Source organism: Gopherus flavomarginatus, chromosome 2 (assembly GCF_025201925.1).
Source record: "Gopherus flavomarginatus isolate rGopFla2 chromosome 2, rGopFla2.mat.asm, whole genome shotgun sequence".
Lineage (NCBI taxonomy): Eukaryota > Metazoa > Chordata > Testudines > Testudinidae > Gopherus > Gopherus flavomarginatus.
In genome coordinates this window covers 206,264,917-206,292,189 of record NC_066618.1, presented here as the reverse complement: position 1 = coordinate 206,292,189, position 27,273 = coordinate 206,264,917, and the positions used below count along the sequence as shown (strand labels likewise).

The 27,273-nt window shown below is 41.8% G+C and overlaps 1 protein-coding gene across 1 annotated transcript in view; it reads left to right on the top strand.

Moving 5' to 3' along the window:
* LDLRAD4 (low density lipoprotein receptor class A domain containing 4) overlaps positions 1 to 27,273 on the top strand; it is a 437,695-nt gene that overhangs the window by 162,160 nt on the left and 248,262 nt on the right. Inside the window, exon 2 of the mRNA XM_050938853.1 lies at positions 15,431 to 15,879. Within this exon, the coding sequence (XP_050794810.1) occupies positions 15,840 to 15,879 (40 nt within the window). The 5' untranslated portion in view covers positions 15,431 to 15,839. The remainder of the gene's footprint in view (positions 1 to 15,430; positions 15,880 to 27,273) is intronic.

The window sequence follows — 27,273 nt, the reverse complement described above, 5'->3', positions numbered from 1 at the left end:
AGAACTAGAAGGGACCTTGAGAGGTCATCTAATCCAGTCTCCTGCACTAAATATTATCTAGACCAGTGCTTCTCAAAGTTGGGCCGTCACTTGTTCAGGGAAAACCCCTAGCGGTCCATGCCGGTTTGTTTACCTGCTGCGTCTGCAGGTTTGGATGATCGTGGCTCCCACTGGCCGCAGTTTGCCGCTCCAGGCCAATGGGGGCTGCAGGAAGCGGTGCAGGCCGAGGGATGTGCTGGCCGCCTCTTCAAGCAGCAGACCGGCTTTGAGAAGCACTGATCTAGACCATCCCTGACAGGTGCTTGTCTAACCAACTCTTAAAAATCTCCAATGATGTAGATTCCACAACTTCCCTGGCAATCTTCCAGTGCTTAATCACCCTGACAGGAATTTTTTCCTAATGTCCAACCTAAATCTCCCTTGCTGCAATTTAAGCCCATTGCTTCTTGTCCTATCTTCAGGTGTAAAGAAAAACAATTTTTTTCCCTCCTCCTTGTAACAACTTTTTACATGCTTTAAAACTGTTATCATCTCAATCTTCTCTTTTCCAGACTAAGCAAACCAATTTTTTTCCATCTTCCCTCATAGGTCGTGTTTTCTAGACATCTAATCATTTTTGTTGCTCTTCTCTGGATTCTCTCCAATTTGTCCACATCCTTCCTAAAATGTGGTGCCAGATCTGGACACAGTACTTCAGTTGAGGCCTAATCAGCATGGAGTAGAGAGGAAGAATTGCTTCTCGTTTCTTGTTTACAACACTCCTGCTAATACATCCCAGAATGATATTCGCTTTTCTTGCAACAGCGTTACGCTGTGGACTCATATGACGCCCAGATCCCTTTCTGCAGTATTCCTTCCTAGGCAGTCATTTCCCATTTTGATTTGGTGCTTCTTAAGTGGAGTACTTTGCATTTGTCCTTATTGAATTTCATCCTATTTACTTCAGACCATTTCTCCAGTTTGTCCAGATTATTTTGAATTTTAATCCCATCCTCCAAAATACTTGCAACCCCTCCCAGCTTGGTATCGTCCTCAAACTTTATAAATGTACTCTCTATGTCATTATCTAAATCACTGATGAAGATGTTGAACAGAACCATACCCAGAACTAAGGTAACCAGACAGCAAATGTGAAAAATTGGGATGGATGTCGGAGGTAATAGGAGCCTATATAAGAAAAAGGTCCAAAAATTATGACTGTCCCTATAAAATTGGGACATCTGGTCACCCTACCCAGAACTGATCCCTGCAGGCCCCCACTTGTTATGCCCTTCCAGCATGACTGTGAACCACTGATAACTACTTTCTGGGAAGGGTTTTCCAACCAGTTTTGCACCCACTTTATAGTAGTTCCATCCAGGTTGCATTTCCCTAGTTTGTTTATGAGAAGGTCATGCAAGACAGTATCAAAGGCTTTACTAAAGTCAAGATATACCGTATCTACTGCTTCCCCCCCATCCACAAGGCTTGTTACCCTGTCAAAGAAAGCTATGAGGTTGGTTTGACATGATTTGTTTTTGACAAGTCCATGCTGACTGTCACCTATCGCCTTATTATCTTCTAGATGTTTGCAAATTGATTGCTTAATTATTTGCTCCATTATCTTTCTGGGTACAGAAATTAAGCTGACTGGTCTGTATGATGATTTGCAGTTTTTCTCCAGCATTCCCTCTATTTCTATTTCTGTGGTAAATAGTGCCAATATATAATTCTGTCTTGTTAATGCTCTGTGTAGCAGAGGGACATCTCCTACCATCAGTCTTGGTGCACCTTGGGGGAATGGTTTGCATTGTCAGGGACTTGAGCTCTGTGATGCAGGTTAATGCAGCTGGGATGTTTCCTTCTTTACCTTGTGTTTCCTGTAACTAGATTTGTCTCTTGCAGTGAGAAATACTAAAATAGGGCTCAGTGACATTTGCTAGTCCCCTGTTGTCTGCACAGAAGAAGAACCCCATTTACTTGAAACATTTTCATATTACAGGTTAGCCAAGGAGAAGATAGCCTTCCCTTTTCTCTCATGTGTTTGTCCTTTGTTGTTTTATCAATAAGTCGAACTTCCTTCCGCCCTCAGTAGCTATGAGGTTAGTGACACAGAGGGCAGTGACTGTTTGTTAGAAAAACATTCCACAATATCTGAAGATTATTTACTGAAGGCCACTAAGTCAAACTTCTGTTGAACTTGACACTTATATTGGGTGAAAAAAATTATTATGCCCACAGTAAATATGTCTGTGCATTATGATTGATGATAGGTAAATGGCCATGTAATACAAAGATACTCTATTGCTGAATGAAGGAGCTAGTGCTTTTTGTGTGTGAATATCATCAGTTTCTTCTAACCCATGGTTGCAGTGTTTCTGTTTGTAACTCTGACTCTTGAATTACGTAGCTATCCAGAAATTGTTTGTGTGGGCCCATCCTACTGAAACCTGCATATCTGCTTCCTTTGCTGGAGAACAAACAGCAGGCTTTTTCCAGGTTACCAGTTAGGTTGGACATATGGGACCATACATGCAACTTGTGGACATATACAAGTAAACATAATGTAGTAATCCTGATGAGGACAACAAGAAACACAAACCAGAGACATGGTTGTCTGTTGTCCATAAATGTATGGACAATTGTAGAAGAAAAGAGAACAAGGAACTGCACATATAAAAGAAAAAAAATAGCCTAATTCTTGACCATAAAAATAGTAATTTTAGACCCTTTTCTGCAAAGTGTATTTTCCCTCTTGTGGCCTTTAATGAATTGATAAGAGAAAGTATTGTTAAAGCTGAACTGCTGCCATGCTTATTTTAAACAAAAGTGATATGGTATTCGCAGTGCTTTAATTTTAAAATAATACACATAAGCATGGAAACAAATATATCAGAATGGTTTTAAAGGATGACATGGATATTATTTATTAGTGAAAAGTTATCGATAAAAAAAATTGAGTGTCAAAAAATAAAAATATCCGGGTGGTTGGTGAATTGTTTGGCATTGCAGTGCTATCCAAAACCTCTGACTGAACTACATTTGAAAAGAGAGCCTCAACTTGCTATGTCTTGCTCACCTTCCTTACATTAGTAGTGCAGAAGAGCTGATTTTAATGGAGTTGTTTGGATGTAACTGAGAACAGAATTTAGTCCCTTGTCTCTATACTGTTGCTTTACATAAACAAATAGTTACACACCAAATTGTCCACTGAGACCAGAAAAAGCACTAGTCTCTTTGGTTTTGGTATATTAAGTGACTCTGAATTAGGGCAGAATACTCTGTGCTGCTTTCTGAGAAGAAGGGTTTACCTGATTATCTTTGGATATTGTTTCCACTGCACCACTCCCCTACTATATTTGTGTTTTGTGCGTGTGGAATTGTTTTGTTGTCAGATATAGTTTCTGAGATTCCGAGAGGTTAAGGGGAGCATGTATGACTGTTAGCAGCAGGAATGACTCCCTGTGAAAGAGCCTGCTGGACATGGAAGAACAATATGGTTGATCTATACTTAAATAAAAAAGAGTGGCATCAGAGGTGATTTTTAGAACACAAGAAGAGAGAGTCACTTGGCATTTACAGTAGGATTGGTTCATCTGAGAGCTAAATAAATGTCAATGGAAAAGCACTATGGAATTTGACCTAAATTTTAAAAGTGAGTAGTGATTTTGTGTGCCTTGATTTTTGGGTGCCCAAGATAAAGTGCCTCAAGGAGCCTGATTTTCAGAAGTTCTGAACGTTCTGCCCTATCAAAATGACACTTTTTAAGGTAGGTCAATTTGAGCACCTACTAATAGTCATTTTTTTTAACCTGTCCTTTTGGTTCTTTTTTAACATCAGTGTGTTTGGCAGACTGGTGTGGTGTTTATTAAATATAAGCTTGAATTTCAAGTGTCGAGAAGACGTGTGTAGATTTCTTCTGTGGCTTAAAACTAGCAGTCATTGCCACTTCAAGTTTTGCTTGCCTTTCTGCTGTCTGATGTGTTTTACTAATTTGGCCTCCATTTCCCTACTTCGCAATATTGAATGTATAAGGAAGTAGTAGTCTACTAATATTACAGATGGGGAGCAGAGACTAAGTGATTTCTTAAAGGTTATACTGGAGGTCTTCAGCAGAACAGGAAATTGAAGATGAGTCTCCCAAGCCCTAGGCGGGGGGTGCTTAACCACTGGAGTATCCTCCTTCTTCTTCCTTTTCAAAAGTTAAAATTTGAAGTAAATTTTAGTCAGTAGTACCCAGGGTGGTAGTTATTGATTCAGGACACTATTTAAGCAAGTATGTAAGTCTCATTGACTTCAGTACCTACAGTTAAGCACATCTTTGAGTGCTTTCCTGAACTGGGGACTAGATTAGCTAGGACAGTGGTCCCCAACCCTTTTCGTCTGGCAGGTGCCAGAGGACTGTGGCAGTGGACGAGCATCTGCCGAAATGCCGCCAAGTGGCAACGTCAATAGGCGTCGCTGCCGAAATGCCACGGAGAAGCAGCGTCATCCAAAGGCTTCGCCATCAGGCAGCATTTCGGCGGCGATGCCTCTGGATGACGCTGCTTCTTGGCGGCATTTCGGCGGATGCTCATCCACCGGCCAGTACACGGGCACACTTAGATGCCCTGGTGGGCACCATGGCACCCGTGGGCACCGCGTTGGGGACCCCTGCTCTAGGACTACAGCAAGGTCCATTTCTGCAGTCCTGACTCCAGCAGTATACCCATTGACTTGAGTGAAAGCTTTGCTGAATCACTTGTACTAGTTTGACCACTTCCTAGCTGTATAATGCAGAAAATGGTGTTTATTCAAGTAGATGGTCTATCAAGAGAAGAAGGATGGTCTTGTGGTTAAAACACTGAACTGGGACTCAGGAGAAATGCCAGCTTTGGGCATGTCATTTAATCTCTCTGTTCCTTAGTTCCTGGTCTATAAAAATGGAGATGATAATACTTAATTTCTCCCACCATGTTTTTGTTTTGCCTGTTTGGGATTGCAGATTCTTTGGGACACTGACTTTATTTTATTATACATTGGTTCAGTACCTAGCAAAACAGCACCTTGATTTCAGTTATGGCTTTTAAGTGTTACCTTAGTACAATTAATGATGATAAACAAGGTTTATATTTTTATTGTTCCATATAAAAACATTATTGCTTAAACCAAATATCAAAACTGATGGAATACAGATCAGCCAACTTGTGGCTTTTTCAGATATAGAGAGCCCAAGGACAATCCTTTAGTAGAGGTTTTTGTGATTTCTTGCAGTAAAGATTAGTTCTGGATAAAATGAGTATAATATAATTTATTTGTCTTTGTCAATTTGCTGAAGTGGATTTCTCCAGTAGATGATCAAACATAACCAAGGGTAAATAAATGCAAACCTTCTCTTATGTCACAAGAAGCTTACTCATACAAGTCTTATTTTTGGAGGCTGCCATTACTGTATTGCAGGAAAACATAGTTTCCTATGTTACTAACAATGGTTCCAGGAATACCCTACAGCAGATATGCCCAGTCAATGTCTGGGGTGCTTGTCTAGATAATGTTCTATTTGCACTTCTTTATCTAGCGCACAAGCAGACAACTACTTAACTACTAAGACACTGTAAATATATCAAATGAATTATTTCAGCATGGTTTGATTTGCAGGACAAACTACAACTGGATTTACATAGTAATGCATATAAAATACAAGGGGGCGTTTCCCCTAAGTTCCTTGCACTCCTGAATAGCTGTTGCTCACAACAGATGAACTTTCACAGCACTGACAGATCCAGCCTTCCAGGAAGATCTGAAACTCTATCAGTGTTTCCTCAGTATAGAAGGTGCCAGGGTGTGCTCGTTAAACGATTTAATACATGGTTAAGTCTTTGCTTTTTTCTAAGGGCCCAATTATGTAAAATGCTAAGTGCCTCTTGAGAGGCGCAGAGCGCCCTTAGTTCCCATCAAAAAGTGAATAGCACGATTGGGCCTTGTATTTAACTACAGCAAAGACAGTACCTCATTTCCTTTATGTCTTTGACTTCATCATTGTCTGACATATTAAACATCAACGTATTTTGTATTATAGCTGACATACGTATGTTCTCATCTGCATCCTGAAAGCATTTGCCAACATGTGCATCTTGTTGTGCCTTTGCAATCAAATCAAGTAATTCTACAGGAGTTAAATGACTTTCTTGGCTGACTCTTCAAGTTAACTTCTGTATTTGCAGAGTCCCATGGGGAGTTAGTCACACAATTCCCATTAAAGTTCTTGGTAGTGTTGAGTGAGTATCGCTGTGTAGCTCTCAAGATTTTAGTTTGAGTTGAGGACACAATCTATGTCTTTAGGTCCCCATAGTTCCCAGAAAAGCTATTGAGCTCAAATATGTTGCTTTTTAAAAAGAACTTAAATGAAACTTTACTTAGGTTCAGAAACAGACTCATCTTTATGAACATGCTGTGTGTGTATGTGTGAGAGAGAGAAACTCTATCAATGCGCGTATCGTGTGGGCACGTGTGTATGGAAATATTGACTGTTATAACCAGTTCTGTGGGAAGAGTTCCTTCCAGCTGTGTGCACTCCCCCCGTGCACCCAAAAGGCATTGTCTCATGTTTTGATTATCTGGCAGATGACCACCTCAGGGTCTCCCAAGAGGTTTATGGTTGACATAACTACTATCTCCTGCAAGAAGGAGGCACTGCCAACATGCCTCTCCTATAAAACGGTTGTCAGTGGAGAGAGAACAAATGGCTTATGAACTTGTTTTATAGCAAAGGGCTAGGAAGTAATGGAGAAATCAGGAAGGTAATTTGGAGCTGGGAGGGAAGAAATTGGGAAGTGTATAAGGTAAAGTATTTGGAAAGTCCATTCATTTTGTAATTTTCTTGGGTCAGTGAATACACATTTTTTGTGAGGATATTGGAATTAGTGATAAACTAAGTGGCTAAAATATTTAGCTACTGAGATAGCCCTAGCTAAAGTTACACATTGTGCAGGTTATTTTTGTGCTGCTGCTTTTGTTGAGATGAAGGGAGTCAGGGAGAAGCATGGATGTAAGGTGGAGAGGTAAAGCAGAGAAATACTAATTTCTTCTTCCACTTGGCTTCTTTGGGAGCATTCCTGACAACAGCAAAATTTATCACTATGCTGTTCCTCCACTGTGTCCCTCCCAAGAGGCATAGTAGAGTGAAACGAATAGGAATCATGTCAGCTTCACTCTGTCTCTCCATCTGATGTAGGTGACCAAGTGCTGTGAGCAGGCGCCACACTCCTGGTTCTCCTGTGTGGACATGGGGGCAGGAGGAACTAAATTGGAGGTGTAGCAGCTACTACATTTGTAATGTAAACATCTGAACAGAAGTCAAAACCTGTGGTACCTACATCACAATCTACTTTTTCTTGCATACAAGTACTCAACTATTTGTTGGCAACAGAATACTATGATTTTAGTTTGGCCATTAAATAAGAATTTGGAGAGGCTTTCAGATGCTGTTCCTAGATGTTAAAATAACAAATTAGATATTATAGACTCATAGACTTTACGGTCAGAAGGGACCATTATGATCATCTAGTCTGACCTCCTGCACAACACAGGCACCTGCTGCACAACGCTGTTAGACTCATTCCTAAAATATCACTTTCTTCCATCCACTCTAATTTATGCGCCTGCCAGTCGTCTGCAAATTTAAAAACTGTCCAGACCAAGAGAATTTTGGAAGGGGTTGTTTTTGCCAAAGGTAAATCAAAATTGAATTATGTTGCTATCATGTTTAGTGTTAAATTTATTGGAAAATAAAACATTTATCTCCTTGATCTCTCTGGGTTCATAGACTAATGTGATTTAGGACTTTTTCCCTTGTAGGCTCTAAGCGATTCACAGATTAAGGCTAGAATGTGACCATTGTGATCATCTATAAAAGACAAGCCATAGAATTTCTTCCAGTAATTACTGTATCAAGCCCGATAATTTGTGGTTCAGATTGCATTGATATTTTCATTTTGAGTGGTCATATTTAGGGGAGTAAATATAGAATTGAACAATATTTATTCTTCCCTTGACATCAGACTTTTGGAAATAATAAATTTAGCTACCCTTCCCTCTCCCCACCTCAAATCTAATTGGTTACATTTTTCTTTAGAACGCTGAAAATTTTGAAGAAATGGAAATACTGGATTCCAAAGCTTGATTCCCAGTCCTCAGCATTCTTTGAGAGTACTGTAGAGACCATGTGCTTGACATTGGCCTCTCCTACAAACTGAGGAATGGTGTTGAGGCTCTCTAGAGGAGGAGGAGGATGATTGCACACGTTTCTAAAGCTCCCATCATAGGTATTATGTCACCCTTAGCAAAAAAATGGTGGCCTCCTAGGTTGTATGGAAATGTGAAGCTCTTTAGGATGAAGGCCCTGTCATGCGGTCCACTTACCACAGGTGGTGCCTCCTTCTGGCCCCTCTGGGAATTAGCTCCATACAGGTCTGAGTAGGGTGACCAGATAGAAAGTGTGAAAAAATTGGGACAGGAGGTGCAGGATTATTGGTGCCTCTATAAGTAAAAATTCCCAAATATCAGGACTGTCCCTATAAAATCGGTCACCCTAGGTCTGAGGCCGTCTTCTGCTGTTTGCTGCATGCCCTGCTGCTGCTGTCTCTGTGGCTCCTCTCTTGCTCTGGGCGCTGTAGCTGCCTCTTTGTGATTCGGCTTTCTGGCCAGGTCACTGTTTGTGTTTCCCCTTTCGGGGGTATCAAAGTCTTTCCTGACAAATGGGCTTGGGCAGCCTTCCCATTTACTGCCCAGCCAGTGCCATTTCCTCAGTGGCTGGTTGGGGAACCCAGGCCCATCCTCTACTCTGGGTGTCGGCTCTGGGTCCCTTTCTTCAGCAGCAAAGATCTGTTCCCACCTGGTCCTTACTGTCCTTCCCTGAGCTTCTTCCGTACCCTGCCCCGCATTTTCCAGCCTCACAACTCCCTCCTCCCAGGGAGTAACTGCAATCTACTCCCTGCAGCCCCTAGCTGCTCTCAGCTTCTGGTCTTTATACAGGCCCTTTCTGTCTCCCCACAGGTAATTAGGGCCTTCCTCTCAGCCTTAATTCTCCCAACCTGCAGCCTGATAGGTTAATTGGCCTATCTGGCCTCTATTAAGCCCTTCAGGGTTAGTGTGGGGTGAGCACCGCATCACAGGCCCCAAACCACAAATATTTGGCTTATAAAATGAATGAGAGGAATATGATGTGCAGGGCTGGCCTTATGGGTAGCCGATGTGGGCAACCGCCAAGGGTACTGTGGTCAGGGGGGCACTCTGGTCAAGAGGCAAGGAGTGGGGTAGGCCTGGCGTGTGAGGCTGTGGAAGAGAGCTCACAGCAATGGGCAGGGAGAGGCAGCAGTGCCCGGAGGTGATGGGGGTGTGTGTGTGTGTGTGTGTGTGAGAAGCCTGGGGAGTCCGCTGGGGCCAGGGGAATGAGTGGGGACCCCAGGGAGGCAGCGGGGGTCAGAGGTGCCAAAATACAAGTTCATCCAGGGCGCATTTTTCCCTAAGGTGGCCCTGATTAGGTGTGCTTGCTGATGTTAGGAGTTGCATAGAATATTGACTGATTTCTGTAAGTAATATCCATGAATAAATCATTGAAAGGCCTACTATAGTTGAAATATTCTCAGCTATATGATTTACCAGAGACTGCTTAATTTGGTATGAGGAGACACTCAAAGGATTTGTTTTACAGCATTGCTTATTTCCCAGATGGCTTCTTGGACTCATCAGGTTCACCCAAAAGAAAATAACTGTGATATAAACGACTTTCACCCAAGCAATTTTTTTAAAAAGAACAACAACTTGGCCCTGTGAAGAGCTCCACTGGCAGCACATGGTTGGAATTTGCGTGAATCTTGGTCTCATTTTCCAAACTTGAAGTGGCTTGGAATGCCACAGCTCATTTTCTTGACAGGGCAGGAAAGAGGATGCTTCATATGTTACTCTGGGAACTTGTCATTTTCCTTGCCTAGACCCATTCTCCTACCCCAGCCAACCCAAAAAGAGCATGACTGGATCTGGAGGGAGCTTGTCTAGAAGGACAGGTCACCTCAGGGAAGGGCTTTTTGTAATAAAGAGGGGAAATTAGTAATTTCAGAGAACACTGCTTCCTGAACAAGTTAATATATCAAAAGTATCTCAAACTGTATGGTACACATACACCCAATACATACACTAGGAATCATGTCACCCATAATTGACGTTATCCAGTAGGGTGGAATGCAGCAGCTGTTTAATAGTGTACAGCCATGCTACACAACAGTTTAGGATACGTAGTAGTAAAGAGTATCAGAAGCATTTGAAACTGTCTGTGTGTTAGATGCTGTGGTGGTGGTGAAATTAGATAGGCATAATGTAACCACCTGACTTTAAACTCGGTTTGCATACCTTCTCTTGTGAAAAATGTCACGAGATCTTTAATGCCTATAAGTGGTCTTATCTGAAAGGTGGCATTTCCTGCGGCCTGGTACTCCATTAACGGCATGCTCAGGCACTGGCACAGCACTAGCTCACAAAGAAGAGAAATTTTACATAAGAGCTAGAGAATTAACAAAGGGTCACACAGAAAAATACATACCTTACCATCTAACAAAGGAGACTGTGTAACTGGTAAATATTTATCTCAGACTGAGAAATCCCAAGGGAGAAACAAAAGCAGAGCTTAAAAAATTAAAGACTGCTTTCAGAGACAGAAAAATGTAACCTACAAAACTCTGTGTGATTGCTCAGAAGAACGAAGAAGTAAGCAGGACTACAGTACTGTAGACATATATGTATAAACTGTAGGCAGTTTATATATGTTTACATTCTAATAATTTCAGTCGCTTCAGCACATCTTTAAAATCCTTTGTGGTATTTTATAAAATGTATACCAATCCTTCCAACTAAATCACTACTATAATATAAATATAAGGATATTAAAATATAGTGGATATAGGCCTTGATTCAGCAAAGTATTCAAGCATGTGCCTATCCACTTGAGTAGTGCCACTGGCTTCAGTAGGGTTATTCACATACATGAATTTAGGCAAGTGTGAAAATACCTTGCTGGATCGGGGCCATAGTGCTCTTGAAAGCTGCATGATTGACAGTCGTAGCTTTGTCATCTCTTTATCCATAGAACCCATAAGGCAACCAATGGACAAGCTTTCCTACACTGCTCTGTCAATTGCTTCTGCAGGCACCACAAAGAGTGGGTGTTAGGGTAGTTCAGTCCCCCTGTTCTTAAACTCTCCTTGCCTTCTGCTGAAACTACCAACAAGAGAACTGATCCTTGCGCCAGGGTAAAGTAAACCACAGCCGCGCAATTAATTTCTTACATTTTTCAAAAGTATAAACATACGGTCTTTCACTGTAGCTGTTCCTGTTATAGATTTAAAAACATCTTAGCTAAGTATTTACTCTTTTTTTGGACATCACGTGCAAATGACTGTCACAGGAGATACTGCCCACAACTCTGATCTTTCTGAGAATACAATCAATTGGCTCTCACTGCATATTTATCACCAAGGGAACAGCACACAACCAAAGAAACAGACAATACTCAGTGGAAGGAAATGAGATGTGTAGGGGCTGGGGGTGGAACCATGCAACATTTACTTTTTAAATATATTTTAAATTAAGACATTACAAAGATATCAGTATTGGAAAAATATACTTCTTGTTTGAGTATGACCCACTGAGAATTGGCTTTAACAATTATACAGTATGTAAATATTATTACAGGATTTAAATCCACTAACTATTTAACCTACTGCTGCTGTTTTTCTCTCTCATTTCCATTTTTTGTTAAACTGGTCTGTTGGTGGTGTTTGCCAAACACTGGCAGAAGAGAAGATAGCAAGGGATAAAGCAGGAGGAGTAGATAAATCTATCATGAGACTCGCTAACTGACTTTACTGTTCTATGCGGTGTGTTGAGCAGTGAAAATATGTTCCATATTCACTGTGTATCGAAATGGCATTGTCTTTCTCTGCTCTTCCAGTCGGGAACAAATCTAAGCAGAGTGGAGAGGACAGAAGCAAAGGGATATGGTTTCCCTCTTCCCTAGTCAGTGTCGCCTGGGCTTCAATCATGTGGGGCATGAGTAGTTGGAAATCTTTAAAAAACAGCAACATATTTTTTAAAACAATGTTTTCTTTTGCTTCTGAGACTAGCATAACAGCACAGTCGTGCAAGTGGAAGCAGAAGTAGAAGCAGAATTCCTGTAGGAATTGGAATGGAGATGATGGAGCAAAATATAGTCATTGTATCATGGACATGTTTTTGCATCTGATCAATATAATGGAGCTTGAGCTACACTGAGGCTCCTAGGGGCTATTATAACATTAATAATAGCTTGGGATTTACAATAATAGTGATAGTGTGTCTTCAGCTGTTACTGATCTTTTTTTTTTTTTTTTTTTTAAATATTGTCAAACTCCTTTTAGAAAGTTAGTTTAAAATCTATGGGCCAGCTAGTATGACTTGGTATAGCTGAGGACCTGGTCTACTGTTTCGAAAAGGAATTTGATAACTAGGTTCTGGCCTGTGTGTTTATGTGTATGTATACACAAACATGTATTTAGAAAATAAAGAAAAAAATCTGCTATTTAAGTCTGAGTTCAGTTCTTACTAAAATATTTCCATGCAATTCCAGTGATTATCTCTTAATTGTAAACTGAAGTAAATCACTGACTTACTTTAGTAGCATCAAATATGTTATTTTTAAAAATTATAGGAAATTACCGTTTTGATGTTTGGCTGCCGTATAGGACAGAATGAATTACATTCACCATTTGAAAGCACTGGAAATCTGATTGATCAAAAGAATTTACACCAACTCTGAAACAAAGTTTTCAAATAGTGAATTTGATTTCTAGCACTGCAGACTGTCAGCACTATGCGTGCTTCCCCAGAATGGTTTTCCAGAGCACTGTAATCCTCTCCTGCAGCACCCTTGCTAATTCAGTACTGAATCTCTTGAGGGAAGCTTACTGTGTACCAAGTGAGATTATGCTTTTGTGATATCAGGTTATGTCCCTGAGCTATCAGAAGTTTTCTTTACTTGTCACCTAAGTTAAGACTTAAAGCCAGAACACCAATGGTGAAAGTCTGATGCACTAGCTGTGCTGCATAAAAGTCTTATTATGCTATGTCGTACAACTCCATAACCACTCCAACTGAAGAAGTAAGGGATGCTGAACAAGCCTATTTGGAACAATTACTAAACAGCATTGGTGTCTTGACTGATTGCATTGATAATGTTGCCCCTTGCCCCTCCTTGTTTGAATACGAGTATTTAGCCAGCCAACCTGCCACCCCTCTTTACCCCAAGGCTGTGTCTTGATGGACAGAAAGGATATGTTTTTCAAATATGTTGTCTTAACATTTTGAAAAATCCCATTAAGACTCAGGATAATCCATTTGCTGGCTATAGTGTCGCCTGGGTGGGATGGGAGGTCAACTGAGCATTAAGCTAATCCTCACTGAGCTAACAGAACAAACAGACCTTTTTTGCCTATTAAGATGGGGCCTTAATGATGAACTTGAAGACCAGCTGCCCATGCACTGGTGCACTTTGCAGCATAAGTTGCTCCAAAAGGCACAACTACACGGGGCCACTCAGGAGCTAAAGTGAATCAGCTAAAGGTGTGAAGTCAGTACCCATAAATTCAAGTGTGTGAAACTCCTGTGTGTATGCCTCCTTGGAAGAGGATTAAGTTCAAGTGATTTAAAGCCATCTGACTCCTGAATGAGAGCCTGGCAGAGTCGAGTGGGGGATTAGCACACTTCAATTTATGCTTATTGACATCACACCTTTAACTGAGTCAGTATAACTCTCCAGAGTATCCTTATGCAGATAAGTCCAAAGAGCATGTCAGAATCTCCTGTGCAGTTCAGGACCATCCAGGACATTAAACCTTATGTTACAAGGTTTAAGCAGATCCCCTGAAGTACTTGGTGGTGGCCATTGACAGAGAGAATATATTGGATTAGCTGGACCTGGGGTCTGATCAAGTATGACAATTCCTATGTTCCTGTGGAGACTCTTCTCAGGTCACAACATGTGGGCCAGTGGAGAAACAATATAGAATGGCCCTGCACAGAGACAGTTCAGCCCTGAGCGTGTCATTCAAGTAGGGAATGGTGCACCAGAGGTTGCTGCGTGGAAGGGAGGACGCTGAAGCATCAATGGGTGGGTTGAGGGAGGGATGATCATAGAGGACCCCACTTCTAAGCCCCCTTCAGCAGTCAGCTTTCCTGTACCCCACAGCAATAAGTGCCCGAACCAGAGAATGTCTCAGATGCTGAAACATTACTTCATCCCTCTGGACTAATCACACAAAATACTTCCCTATCTGCCAAAACCATCCCATATGCATCCTACTGTGTCCCCATAATGAGACTAAATGTATGTCCTAGTTGAAATAGTCTGGGCACCCTACTACTTAACATACATAGTCATTCACAGATGCCTGTTTCTTAATTGTCCTAGAGAGAACAACAAGTACTGTGGAGAAGTTAGGCCCCCTTTGTCCTCAGGGATTCTTAACCTTTTTCTTTCTGAGGGGCCCCCCAACATGCTATAAAAACTCCACAGGCCACCAGTGCCACAATAGCTGTTTTTCTGCATATAAAAGCCAGGGCCAGTGTTAGGGGGTAGCCAACAGGACAGTTGCCTGGGGTCGCATGTAATGGGGCCCCTGCAAAGCTACATTGCTCAAGCTTCAGTTGCAGCCATGGGTGGCGGGGCTCAGGGCCCTGGGCTTCAGCCCCATATGGGGGGGCTTCGGCTTTCTGCCCTGAGCCCCAGAAAATCTAACGCTGTCCCTCTTGGCGGATCCCCTAAAACCTGCTCACAGCCCCCCAGGGGGCCCCAGGACCCCTGGTTGAGAATCACAGCTCTATAACCTGTTTTTTAACCTTGCTAAGCATCTAGGTAGCATCTTCTGTGTTTCAACTGAGATTTTGAACAAATTGTTAACAGCACCTGTAACAAAGGGGTTTTTAACCATGGAAGACAATTGTTAGACGCACACACGCAGGTTCACAGTCTGCAGTACTCTGCATCTTGCTCCAGAAAAGAAGGGAAGCAGCTTTATAAAATGCTGCTAACCTCACTGTGATTGTGAATAGGCTAGACTTGAGATCCTTAAGTGCTTTTCCTTTTCCCTTTTAACTGCAATTTTGTTATTGTACTGTATCTCCCCATCTCTACTAAATATGGCTTTTGAAATGTAAATCTTATCTGACACCCTCAGCAATGTTTCTCTTTGCACTTCAAAGAGCTGTGCGGTCACACTTTGCATCTCAGCAAAATCATAATATTTGCCTTCTGAAGATCTCCTTTAATGTGTACAATCAATCCCCGATCATGTGTTTTGGGTTTTTGTTGTTCCCGGGAGTCTATTAATATTAATGTTGCTAGAGGTCATCAGGAAACATAATCTCTTCTTTTTTAATTTCTCAGTGAGTGTGCCTGAAAGGGGAGAGAAGCACAAGAGAGACAAGACAACTGAACATCACAAGTGGCTCAGTCTTGAAAAAATGATGCTGGATGAACAGTGGATTAGAACTAAATTTTAAAAAGGAAATACAATCTCAGTCTTACAATTGTCTTCACTTTCAAATTCATGATGGCCAAAATCCTCTGGCTGGACGGCTGAGGTGAGTGTCGTACGTTTGCTGTTTGGGCTCAGTGCATATCCCTTGTACCTACGGCTCAAAGGACCTGGGAGCAGGTGGGAATTGGATGATGCCAAATGCTGGAATGGGGAGAGAAATGGACTGTGACAAGCTAAGATGGAAGTGACTTGACAGCTTCAAGCCTAGTAAGGACAGGTTAAGATTGGAATCACAAGTTTCGCTGAGAGAGCAGTATGCAGGAAGCTGGTTTTCAGGCCACAAATGCTTTCACAGGTAAGGACCTTTGTCGCTATCATTAAACTAATAATTTCTGGGCAGATTACTGTTGTTTGGGAAAATAAGTGTCATTAGTATGTGGCAATAGACAGCACTTGTTGTGAACATTACATTCACTGAAATAAATAATTCAACTCCTATAAGATAACAGAGACTAACTCAGCATTTGGTTCAGTTATTTTAAGTTCTTTGAAATTGATCGATACGTGCCTTTGGAAGGGAGCCCCCAAACTTTGCTGATCCAAGTGTTTCCCTGACAACTTGTCAAGGGCAGGAGGGGCCACCTAAATTGCATAAAATGTAGCAGGTTACAACTGTTCTTATTATAAATGTGGAAGTGAGTCCTGGAGAGACTACAGGTCTCAATGGGCAAAGTGCCCTGTCTTGTCTCAAGCAGAGCTGCTGCATATTGGATTTTGTAGTCTCCATGGGCTGTGTCTCCATACGCAAGTGGTGTCTATGGGCTGAATTTGCCTTGTGATTGTCATTTGAGCCACTCTTGCTTTAGTTGCCAGGGTATTTAGCCAGTAAAATAACTGGTTCAAATTTATTTTCCTGTAGGTGGGTTGGAAACAAAATAAGAAAGCAAATAAGGCTGTGCTTTCTTCTCAAGCAATCTCCTAGTGAAAATTCCATGAGAAATTCCATTATCATCTTTCCGTATGTCTCTCTTGATTTCTAATGGGAGTGGGGTGGTCAATAGACCTTGTTGCTTTGTTCCCATGCCTACTGGCCAACTGAGAACCAGCAGGAACTGGTTGAAAATTCTACTGGAATTTCTGTCTTTAGAAGAATTTAGATAATGGTCTAGTACCACAGCACAAATTAAGTATAGGATGTATAACATGCATTTTCCCCATTTTAAAATCAGGTGATGAATTACTGGATTATTATTATTATTGGTTGTTATGCTTTTTTGGATACATATACCCAGGAAAGAATAATGTCCCTTTTTCAGAGCTACTTTCATCAGTGCTCCTGGCTGGACTGGTAGTTTTTTCCAGGGGCAGAATCCCAGTTGTGCTTTCTGGTGGCGGCTTCCTCAACACAGACATACTTCCCACTCTTTCTTGCCTGAATTTGAGAGTAACCCTAAGTCCAGTTATTTTTATATTGAAGAAACATGACTAGTGAACTAGGGTTTAAAGCTTTCTCTAAATGAGGTTATCTTGTCATGTAGTGTGGCATGCAAGGTCCACTCTGTCTCATAAGGGATTACCTTTTCTTCCTCAAAACAAAAGGTTTTGAGATCTGCCCTCGCATAAAGGCATTAGGGGACTCTTCCATAGTGAAGAGTTACTCAAGTGTTTAAATACGTTTATAGGTATATATGCGCACACTGTACATTTAGGTGACTTGTAAAGGAACCAAGCTGAAAATGCATCCCTTTATGTTATGACAAGGAGAAAAGCATATTTTCTTCAAACTTGTTTCAAACTACTGTCTGCATTTGCTTTTTTGAGAATATTTGCTTCCTCATTGTTATTTCAGTACAATATCTAGAGATAAACAATGACATTCAGTGGACAGCTTGTGAGTTAATTGCATGGTAGGTGAGTGTTCCTTAGAGAAATGCCCAGGAATGCATTTAAAGATATTTTTATTTTAATTTAACAGTTGCAATCAAAATGGAATGTTAGCAGTGTACTGTTGCTCCCCCAACCCACACTTACTTCAGTTATGGGAGTGGGGATTTAGCCTCACAACAAAGTAATACAATAATATCCTGCAGTTAGTGTAGTCTGTAGTGAGGGGGAGGGTGTGAGTGCATGAAAAAAGCAGTTATTTGCCTCATTAGCATTTATATGTACAATAAAGAAGCTTTGAAATCTGTGTCAGGGCTTGTCTACATCAGAAAGTTGCAGCGCTGGTGACGGAGTTACAGCGCTGCAACTTAGGAGGTGTACACATCTGCAGGGCACCACCAGCGCTGCAACTCCCTGTTTGCAGCGCTGGCCGTACTCCCGTTTTGTCTCGGGTGTAGAGGATCCAGCGCTGGTGATCCAGCGCTGGTAATCAAGTATAGACACTTACCAGCGCTTTTCTTGACCTCCGTGGAATAAGCAGGTATCCCAGCATACCTGAGGAAGCCTCTGGTAATCAAGCTGGTCTCCTTCCCCGGCTTGCTCTCGCGTTCCCGGAACCCCGAGCAAGCAGGTCTCCTTCCCTGCGGTTTGCAGGGTGGTTCCGGGAACGCGAGAGCAAACCGGGGAAGGAGACCAGCTTCGCCGCGGTTTGCTCTCGCGTTCCGCGAACCACCCTGCAAACCGCAGGGAAGGAGACCTGCTTGCTCGGCGGTTCGGGGAACGCGAGAGCAAACCGCGGCGAAGCTGGTCTCCTTCCCCGGTTTGCTCTCGCGTTCCCCGAACCGCCGAGCAAGCAGGTCTCCTTCCCTGCGGTTTGCAGGGTGGTTCGCGGAACGCGAGAGCAAACCGCGGCGAAGCTGGTCTCCTTTCCCGGTTTGCTCTCGCGTTCCCCGAACCCGAGCAAGCAGGTCTCCTTCCCTGCGGTTTGCACGGTGGTTCGCGGAACGCGAGAGCAAACCGCGGCGAAGCTGGTCTCCTTTCCCGGTTTGCTCTCGCGTTCCCCGAAACCCCTTGAAGCCGCCCAACAGCGCTGCAGTGTGGCCACATCTAACACCACTTGCAGCGCTGGTTGCTGTAAGTGTGGCCACTCTGCAGCGCTGGCCCTATACAGCTGTACTAATACAGCTGTAACAACCAGCGCTGCAAAATTTTAGATGTAGACATGGCCTCAGTGTTGAGCCTAGTAGTACTAAGTGAGAGCAACTATAGCTACAAGCAGACTAATCACTTTCACTTTACAGCTGAATTAAGTGTTGGAAAGAACCTTGGAAGACAGTATGCTTTTGTTTATCCATTATGGTACACCATGGCTCACCAACACATTTTAACCCTGAACCTAGAAGGCCTACTGTTAAGACTAAGAGGGTAGTTCAGTCCAGTCTCCATGCTCATTTTGTTGGGACAGCTGTCAAGGCTTCCAAACTGAAATTTATTTATTTGTTTGGTGATTTGATCACTTGTCCCTAAGAAATGGACTGAAGTCATTAAATCACTTCACCTAGATGACCCAATAGCATCTGACAGTAACACAGCTTTTTGTCTGTACTGACTATATACTGATCTGAATGGCTGGCTTAGAGGTGAAAAGCTCAATATTCCATTACCAGTTCCCTGAATTATCTAGTCCCTCAACAGAGAGTAGTCTTTGTCTAAATCTGCAACCCACTGTCCATTACCATTTCTTCCACTCAATAATAATAATTGATAAGAACCAGATTCAGTTTATTATATGTTCATGGTATTATTATTTTTACTCGAACAGCATTTAGTTGTGCCCTTCCTCCCTCTCCTCCTTCTTATGTGATATTCTCTGTGTGGACAGAGATATAATAGATAGAAGTAAGTAAATAGTATAGACATGCTTGAGTGTTAAAGGAATATATTACCCATTCTGCTCTGTCCAACTATCGGAGCATTCTCACGTACTGTAAGAAGCACAATACTACATAGATTTGTAATGACAGCTTTTAATAGCAATTTAAAGTTAGGTCAAAGCGAGAACCATTTATCCAATTACCTCTGAAATTTGGGAATCTGGATAAACACAACCCAGAGCCAAACCACTCTTGGTATTGTCTTTACAAAACTTGACAAAGCTTTTGCCAAAACAAAGCCTGACTTTTCCTCATCTCCAAATATGTAGTTAACCTTTTTCAGGTAAATGCTGGAAGTAACCATCTTTCTCAAAAGTCAAGTCATTGGTAGCTCAGTGTAAAACAATATAAGCATTTTCCAAATCTGCCCTAGTAAATAAAATATAATAGCACTAAAGATACTATTAAAGGGAGTTGGAAATTCATTCATAGATTGCTATTGAGCTACCACTCTGCCATAGTCACAAATTTACATGACTTTCTAGCAAGATGGCCGCCACTGGCAGTAGGCTCAGATATCCAACTATAATGAAAAAATTACTTTTGAAAAACAGTACTTGCATGTACAGTAGAACATTCACTCTCCTCTCTGTGCCAAGCACATTTGCACCTGTCTTCTTAGGTCAGTCTGACCTTCTTGGATACTCAGGAATTGCTTGTACAATCACAATTCTGTAGCCTTTATTTTAATTCTGAATTGATTAATAGTTCTGTGGTAAAGCACAGTGAGTCGAGCTCCTGTGGGGCCACAGTTTTAAGATTATTAGTGTAGAAATCACCCTTAGATTTGGAGGCTCTAGGAACACATGAAGAACGAAGACAGTGACCCCACACACAATCATAAGTAAGAAGTTTTGTCTGTGTTATAAGTTTTACTAAGCAGAGAATTAGCTTTACAATCTCACATTTGTGTATAAAACCTGAGAGGCCATTCAATAACTTCTGCTGTATTCATACTCACATATCCAAAGATACTGTATAGAGTGTAGTGGATCATTCAACAAGTGGTTGTCATAGAAGGATGGTTCCTGCTGGGGTTGTCCCAATTAGGTCTTCCCACTTTATCTCAACCAGGGCACCTCTTTTATCTTGTTGTTCTGACCATGTTCTAACACCTTATGCACATGCATGAGGGTTCCAACCCTCCTTTTTCTTATCTTTACTTCCACACCCCAGGAATTTTGGGGCTGCTCCACTTTCTATAGGTTGTTCTCTTATTTCTCCTTTTTCTTATTTGCATCATATTAACATTTAAGTCAACCTGTTTCCAGGGCAACCTGTGCTCAGAACAGAATTTTTCATGATGTTACAATCAGTTGTCTTGTGGTCTATTTTTCTGTAACATCACCTATTGGCACATTGTTTGTAGTAATCTTGTGGCTTTCTTGGCATAGGGTCAGTCTTAAGTCACCCACTAAAATCAAGTCTCCTTAAGCCTGAGTCCTAGTGTGGCTAAGCTGAAATCCTACAGGCCTTAGCCTGTAGACCTTGCATTACTGCCTTGTTTTACTTATATACCTAATACACACTCATCACTCCTGTATACTTGTCAACCGTGTACTCCTATAGTCCTGTTCTACTTATATCTATTCATTTCACATTGATTATTTATGACATAACATAAGAGTTTACCATGACAATAAGACACTTCAGTGGTCAAATGAACTAACTGGACACAATCCGCTGTTTGTGAATTTTCAAGATTAGTGTGTCACATGCAAATTGTTCACTGCCTCTTAATTCTTGGGAGATACTGATTATATTTGTTAATGCTCCTTAGCACAGCGATAATAGTAGATTGCATTCTGCTATAGTTATTAAATATTTGATTTGTAGATGTGTTATATGTTGAGCTCTAATAAAATTCTCTACACTTCAGTACACAGAAGAATACATGATCTTGATCTCTGCCCCAAGAGATTACAATCTAAGTATATTTCACTCAGTAAGATTGAGAAAAACATAGTGAAATGAAATTAGTTTAAATATGGTAACATATACTTCACCCGTCTGTTTCTCAGGCTTAAATACTTGAAAATAATTGCTGTCATTACAGATAAGAAAGCCACTCATAAAGCTATTCAGCAATGACAGTGCCATATGATAGTGATAATTGTCAATTACAGTATTGTTAGATTTAAATCAATCTACCCTGGAATCTTCTAATCAATTACTGAACAAATATTGACTTTAATAAGCTGTATTCTCCATATACAAATAGCCATTCATTTCATACAGATGGAGAATTTTATATTTTCAGTGGACCCTTTTATAGATTTTGAGTCAGACAGCAGAATGTATACTGAATACTTATTTGCCAGAAGGGACCATTCTGGTCATCTAGTCTGACCTCCTGTATAACAAAGGCCATAGAACTTCCCCAAAATAATTCCTAGGGCATATCTTTTAAAAAACATCCAGTCATGACTTCAGAATTGTCAGTGGTGGAGAGAGCCCATCATGACCCTTGGTAAATTGTTCCAATGGTTAATTACTCTCGCCGTTCAAAATTCACGCCTTATTTCCATTTTGAATTTGTCTAGCTTCAACTTTCAGCCATTGGATCATATTATACCTTTCTCTGCTCCATTGAAAAGCACATTAGCTATATTTCAATTTTTTTATCACAGTAAAAAGGGTGGATTTTCTTGACTGAGCAAAATGAATGCAGTATTCTTCAACTAAAACTCAGAAAATTAAAAGGGATACTTTAAAATGAAAATTGACTGTAAAAGCACCATTGTAGTTTCTCCCTAATTAAACATGATTATTCATTTTATAAGGGAAAAAAGATGGGATATGAAAGTCCAGCTGTGTTCTTGCTGGTTCATGCATCATTACTAATGATGAAGATTTTGCATTTTGAATGTAGCAATTCATTTGATAATGCATGAGCCAGAAAAGAAGCCATTGTACATTGGCTCTGAGTGGCTGACAGGAGTAACAAGCAATTACACTTACTTTTGTCAGTAAAGTAAACAGATAATACGCAAGAAACAGATCTGTGGTGCAAGAAGATGCTATTTGAAAATGTCAGTGCTCTTACCCTACCTGCACCGTAGTTAGTTCATCCTCAGATTTGGGGGCTGAACTATAATCAAGATCCACTGGGTAAGGAATGTCCTCTGGCTTCTAAATACCTGCTTTTTAAAATTAATCAATCTTCCTCCAAAAACTGAGAGAGAGGAAAGAAGCCACTTGTATTACCTTGCATAAAACCCATGCTGGTGAGTAAAGAATGCAAGAACAACTCTGGGCCCAAGATACCATGCCTGGACTGGCTTACTGGGCATGCTCCAATTGGAAGAGAGACTTAAAAGAGGGTGTCTTCAGCACAGGAGGAGGGCAGATGGAGAGAGGCAGACATACACTCGTTGCTGCTGAGGGATTAGTCCAGGAAAGCATTGCTGAGGGAGGTCTGCAGCACAGAGCCGAGACTCACAACCTTGCTGCGACCCATGGACCAGCTCACCAGGGACAACCATCAGCCACTATGTGCCCCAAGAGGAGGGGCACAGCAGTAGGAAGAGGCCCAGGGAAAAGTAGGGTTGCCAACTTTGTAATCACACAGAACTGAACACTCTTGCTCTGCCCCCAGCCCCGAGGCTGCCCCCTGCTCCCACCCCTTCTCTGAGGCCCTGCCCCCTCTCACTCCATTTCCCTCTCCCTCTGTCGCTCACTCTCACCCACCCTCACTCACTTTCACTGAGCTGGGGCAGGTGTTGGGGTGCAGGAGGGTGCAAGGGGTCTGGCTGGGGGTACGTGCTTCGGGGTGGGGTCAGAAATGAGGGGTTCAGGTTATGGGAGGGGGCTCTGGGCTGGGGCAGGGGGGTGGAGTGTGGGAGGGGGTGAGGGCTCTGCCTGGGGATGTGGGCTCTGGGGTGGGGCAGGGGGGTGGAGTGTGGGAGGGGGTGAGGGCTCTGCCTGCGGGTGTGGGCTCTGGGGTGGAATCCTGGCCAATAGGAACTGTAGAGACAGTGCTTGGGGTGGGGGCAGTATGCAGAGCCCCCATGGTTGCCCCGCACCAAGGAGCTGGACATGCTGGCCGTTTCCGGGAGCCGCATGGAATCAGGACAGGCGGGCAGGCAGGCTGCCTTAGCCGCACTGCGCCATCAACTGGACTTTTAGCAGCCCAGTCAGCAGTGTTAACTGGAGCAACCAGAGTCCCTTTTCAGTTGGGCATTCCGGTCAACAAACAGACTTCTGGCAGCCCTAGGGGAGAAGGTTAGCCTGATCTCAGGTAGCAGACTTGTGCATTATGGTGCTCAAGAGGGCCCCTGAGACAGAACACAGTGGACTGGTAGGGCCCAGGTTCCCCTATCCCATAACCGTTAGGCAGGCTGCCACCATGGACTGCAGCTGCCTGACAGGGAGGCTCACCCCTACTCACACCGCCATTTATGTAGGGCCTGCAGTGTGTTGTTTTTTTCCTGCAGGAGGAGCCCAAGATAGTTACAGCCCATTCCCAGAACTGTGGTGACAATATCGATGATGTCAGTGACCATGCTGATTCAGAAACATGGAGGTAACCAAAACAAAGAGACAATGTTAATATAGAACAGTAACGTAAGCACAGCCAGAAACAGTTGGTTGCTGCCAAAGGGGAATTGGCTGGAAAACCCATTTAATTTTCAAGCTTCTGAGAGAATTAAAAAGTGAAGCATAAAACCAAAAGCAAAAATAAGATTAAACTGTTGAAGTACTTTCCCATGTCCTTTTTAAAACTGAAGCTGATGCATCATGTTTATTACATCATTGGTTAGTTGGGTGGAGGCAAGAAAAATATGGGAAAGCAGCACTGTACTCTTCGTTGCAGTGATGCAAGTGAAGAATGCTGGGCCAAATTCTGCTTTCACAAAGGCAACTCCTATTAAATTGGTAGGATTTGGTCAAAAGTCTAATATTTTGCTGCTTGGTTTCAACTAGACCCTTTGACGTAATACCATTTCTTTTTTCTTAATTTCCATTAAATAAAGAAAAAGAAACTTTCAATGAAAACATACACAGCTATTTTATTGTGCTATTTTATGTATTCATAAGCTGTAGAAATACCTAAGATAATTATTTAAATTTTCTGAGATCTTGTGGGGTCAGTGGAGATATCAATATATTACCCCATTAGTTTTTCAGTGAGCACTAGAATAGGTCAAATCACACATGATTAATTGCTTGCCCGGTATAATTGTTCTTAAATCAAAGCTTTTTTGTGGGTAGGCACACAAAAAATCCCTCTGTTGCTGGTGGTTCCCCTCAACCTTCTTCTGCATTCCTTCTTGTGCATTCCACACAAGTTCCAGTGGGCCAAAATTTGCCCTGTTCCTGGGGTTTGGCTTTATTTATAAAAGGCGCTCATAATGAAACAATATAAAATCCAGCCCAAGTCTTTTTTCCAGGCTTCGCTTACTCCCAGGTTTCCTCCCCAAGGACTTCCCAGATCATGGCTGAGGTCTTCCTTGGAAAGATACTCCAACTTCCCTTTTGGCAGTGGACTATTGAATCAGCAGCAGCAAGGAGTAAGCAAAATTTACTCAAGGTTCTAGCATCACTTGGGTAGTTTATAAACACTGCCAGCTTGTTACCTGCACTCAGAATGATTCCATTTTATTAGGGAAAGAAAGAAAAGGTACACGTATATATCTTTACAAACCTTCATTCTTTCAGAGATTGGTCCTTTTCAAGACAGGGTTGTATCCAGCAGAAACTGCTGAGTTTTAAAATAGGGGGCATGTTGGCCAGGAGGAATTGACTGTCTCTGAAGCACAACCCACAACCAGGCTGTACCTATTTAACAACAAAACAAGATTGCACCCAAAATATCACTTCTCTTCTTTCCTGCCTGCTTTGATCATCATTGTTAACATTGTTGATATTTAAGTTGACATAATTAGACTTTAGAGCAGGGGTCGACAGCCTTTCAGAAGTGGTGTGCCGAATCTTCATTTATTCACTCTAATTTAAGGCTTTGTGTGCCAGTAATACATTTTAATGTTTTTAAGGTCTCTTTCTATAAGTCTATAACATATAACTAAACTATTGTTGTATGTAGCGTAAATAAGGTTTTAAAAATGTTTAAGAAGCTTCATTTAAAATTAAATTAAAATGCAGAGCCTCCCAGACTGGTGGCCAGGACCTGGGCAGTGTGAGTGCCACTGAAAATCAGCTCGCGTGCCACCTTCGGCACCCGTGCCATAGGTTGCCTACCCCTGCGTTAGAGCTTACCCAATCCTAGGTGCTCTGAGACTACAGTAATGAGTGCAGTATAACAACCTAATAGAATAAATGTGAGTAAATGAGACAATGTATACTTCTTAGCTCTTACTTCAAGTTGTCTGTAGTTGTCAGTTCACATTGCTAAAGTTATGTTCACAGCCACAAGGACTAGAGACTTACATTTTATATGAGAATTTTGGCTGGATTCTCCTCTTTGCTCAGCCTACTTTGTATAAACAAAATGGCCTGGAAACAGCCATTGGGGAGAAACCCTCGTGTAAGGAAACGACTACTTGCAGAAAGTTGGCAGAGACAGCAAGGCTGTCTCTTGTGCCAGCCGCCTCATATCCCTAATGTGAGGGGGCACATTAAAGGTATTAACAGGAAGGAGTGTGGTCCAGTGGAACTCCACTGCACCTGAGCTCCCTGCACCTCATCTCCATAAGGTATATGGTGGAAGTTGTAGTAGCTTCCTTGCTTCTCCGGCTTCTGACTAGGTCAAGCAGTTGAAGAGCAGGAAGTTTCAACCAGCTCCTTGCAGCTGTTCTAAGTACCTAAAAATTTAGGTTTGTCACGAGAAGCATTCAGTATAACACTGCCATGGTAACAGGTAACAATTGTCTAAATAAAACCAGAGCAAAAATAAATCAAGGAGGTAGTAAATCTTAGAGAGCAGATGCTGTACCAGAAAGAACAGAGAAACATAAGGGATGTGAGAAGTGGCCATGGACTCTTTGATTCTGAACTTGTTTTCATTTTGTCCTAATGTTTTTTGTCCAGTTTTGAGTTCTCTTTCGAGGAAGGTAGCCCATTTTTTGTCTGTGTGATGTTCCCATTTTCTACACTACAAAGTCACTCCATTTTGATTTAAGGGCAGGAATAGAGGGAGCTTTGTTAAGTAAAGAGAAATGATATATTTTAAAGATGAACCCAGCCAAGAAGAATTCTTCTTTCCAGTACAATGGTGCACAGCCAGATCTTCAATCAGCGATTCTGAGAGTGAGATTGTACCTGTTGACAATTGGTGAAACAGCTTAGTTGCTGATGACTGTGTGTGTGTTTGGATATATGCATACTGGTGGTAGTGGGAGAAAGAGCACTACAAATAGGACAAGGTGGTAGCTTCAGAAAAACGTGGAAGACTTCTTTGGGATATGACCGGTTAAGAAATTATCTGTTTATCCTGGAGGCTTAGACTATATAAACTTGTAATTTATACAGGCTGAAGATGAATTTACAGATTGGCTGTGTATTCAGTCCTTGATTTAAATGGAAAAATTGGAGATTGTGGATGACTCACTATATTTTCCTCCCTTCTGAGACTTACTATACCTAATTTGTTTATTTCAAAAGAAATAGTCCCTACGCTCAGTTACAAATATCCGCTCCCAATTGCTCAGAGCAAGAATTTTGAGAGGCATGTGATCTGCCAAGATAGTGGCAGAATAATAGTAAAAACTTCTCTGTGGTTAATTCAGGAGATTGGTAGTAGCTATAAAGAAATAACATGTTTCTTTTGTGGAGGAATGTAACGTTCGTGCCAAACATAATATTGTTTTTAGAAGCTATTATACGCTTGTCTGTGTGGTTCAGAAAGCAGGGTATACTGTACCATTAAAGCAGGAAGTGTGACTCCAGAAGATGCGTATTTTAGAGTATTTCTATAATCTGGGAATGGAAAAAGTCAGTCAGCATGAATTCTCAGTTGGTTTTGCACAATC